General features: G+C 62.5%; 1 protein-coding gene across 1 annotated transcript; it reads left to right on the forward strand.

The window, feature by feature from the left end:
- Nucleotides 1–371: 371 nt before the first annotated feature.
- On the forward strand, nt 372–1,183 carry BGLAP (bone gamma-carboxyglutamate protein; the record flags this gene model as incomplete). The annotated part of the gene is made up of 4 exons (XM_084303147.1): nt 372–432; nt 689–733; nt 847–913; nt 1,045–1,183. 4 exons carry the CDS (start codon nt 372–374, stop codon nt 1,181–1,183), a joined length of 312 nt encoding a protein of 103 aa, XP_084159273.1.
- Between the last annotated feature and the right edge of the window lie 1,170 nt (nt 1,184–2,353).

A 2,353-nucleotide genomic window follows, 5' to 3' on the forward strand; every position in this document is an offset into this window, starting at 1 on the left:
GCCCAGCAGCGAGGCGAGGGACAGCCCCATCAGGGATTGGGGAGCACAGCAAGGAATTTGCACCCGGTGCTCCATCTCCCATCCCGTTAGGGGTCGGAGACTCGGTGCTGCCAGGCGGGCACCGGCCGTGGGCACCGGCCGCTCTCTGCTGGCCCGGGGCCGTGTTTCCCTCCCTGCGGGCTCCGGCCGCTCGCAGGGGAACTGAGTTCACCCCAAAACCACAATTGCCGCCTGTGCCGGCAGCTCCCGGCCCCAGCGGATGCGCTGGAAATAGCCCTGGCGGGGCTGCGGGGCCCCTCCTTGACGGCGCCCTATAAAGCTGCTCAAGGACCGGGGGCTGCAGCGAGCGCGGTGCTGCACGGCCGGGCACCATGAAGGCCCTCGTCCTGCTGCTCCTGCTGGCCCTCCTGACCCTCGGCCTCTGCCGCAGGGGTATGGGGAGTTTTAGGGGGTGCTGGGCTGCGGGGAGGGGACCTACGCCGTGAGCTGGGGGGAGCAGAGGGGCTTGGGGAGAGGTTTCCTGAGCTTTGGGGTGGGTGGCGCGGTGCAGGGACAGGGTTCAGGAGCCTGGATCCTTTTGTTAGCTTTTTGGGAGTCCGGGTGAGGGACTGGGCTGGGAGCAGGGTGAGGGGGCAGCTGGGGGGGGGCAAACTGGGGGGTATTGAGCACCTCAACCCTTCCCCTGCAGCCCCCGAGCACTCCGTCAGCGCCAACGAGTCGCCCAGCTCCGAAGGTGAGTGCCCGTGGTGCCCGTGGCCAGACACGGCCCTGACACCCCGGGGATGGGGATGGGGACGGGGTGGGGGAGGACCCGGCCCTTCCTCATCCCCTGCTCTGTCCCCGTAGCCTTCATCTCCAAACGCGCCAGCGCCGAGATGGCGCGGAGACACAAGAGGAATTACGTCTATGACAGGTAACCCTTGCTCCCCACCCAGGCTGCGCGATGAAATCCCATTTCTGGGGAGGGGCCCTGCTGCCAGGTCCTTTCCCTGGGTGCCTTCTGCCCTTCCCCAACCCTCTCTGCGTGCCCCCATCCGTCCCCAGCAGCGTCTACGGAGCTGCACCCGCCTGGAACCCGCTGGAGGCCAAGCGCGAGGTGTGCGAGCTGAACCCCGACTGCGACGAGCTGGCCGACCACATCGGCTTCCAGGAGGCTTACCGGCGCTTCTACGGCCCCGTTTAGCCCCCCCCCAGCTCCACCGCGGTCCCGTGGGTGCCGTGCCCCGGGCCACCCTTCGTTAATGCTCCCCTTCATTAATTGTGGAAAGAAATAAAGGCTCACACCGTGCAGCTGACTCCTTCCTATGCTGGAGGTGGGGGGGAGGCTCTTCCATGTCCCCCCGCCGTGAGGCCGAAGGCTCCCAGCCTCTTCCTCGCTCTCCCAGCACCTGCGGGGCTGAGCAGTGTCCGGCCTCGTCCCCGGCGATGAGCAGCCCCAGTGTTAATTCAGCTTAATTTAAAGCTGCTTGATCCCAGGCATGGGAGGTGTGAAGGGCAGCGATTTCTTAATGAGCCAGCGCTTCGTTAAGGCCGGATCTGATGGGGTGGGGGTGGGTAATTGGCCCCCCCCAGTCCCGTGCACGGTGCCTTTTTTTCAGGAGCAAAGCCTCCAGCTGGTGACTCTGGGGCGAGGCTGAGCCGTGCCAGCCACGCACCCTCGGCAGCGATGCGCAAAGAGAGGTGCAGAGGGGTTGTGAGCAGGGCAGGCAGCACAACCACAGCCCCCCCAGCGCCATGAACAGGGAATATTTTCAGGAACCCTGAATACAGGGGTTGGGAGATGCCCCAGCTTTCTTCTTCCCCCCAAAAAAAACCTCCCCCAGCTTCCCCAGTGCCTGGCATCGTCCCTCAGGGCCCAACTAGAAGCGTCCTCACCAGCTTTGCCCCTGGAATCGAGTTTTTTTAAGGCACCTCAAATAAACCTGCCTCCCCCTGCCTGCTTGGACAACAAAGCTGAGGAACCACCCGGCAAACCCCGTGGTTATTTCCCTGTGCCAACGTTGCTGGGGTCGGGGATGCTCCTACAGGCACCCCAGCAAGAGGGCAAAGTCATCCCAAAGGAGGGAAGCAGGGGGTAAAAGTGAAAGGAGCAAAGGAAATAATGTCCTTGCTTTAGAGATAAGGAAGGAACTCCTCACATCTCACCCAAAATGAGCCAAATCACGGCACCGAGTCAATAAATTGAAATGGGGTAGAGATGGCAAGGCTTTGGGCAGTCGTTCCCTTCCGAAAAGCACAAAGCTTGGTTAGGAAATCGTGTCTGAGAGTTGATTTGTGCATTAAAACGGACCCAGCTCAGAAGCCAGGTAATTAGAGGAGAAACACGGGCTGGGAATGACGACAGAACGAGGGG

This window comes from Netta rufina, assembly GCF_964035555.1.
Source record: "Netta rufina genome assembly, chromosome: 29".
Classification (NCBI taxonomy): Eukaryota; Metazoa; Chordata; class Aves; order Anseriformes; family Anatidae; genus Netta; species Netta rufina.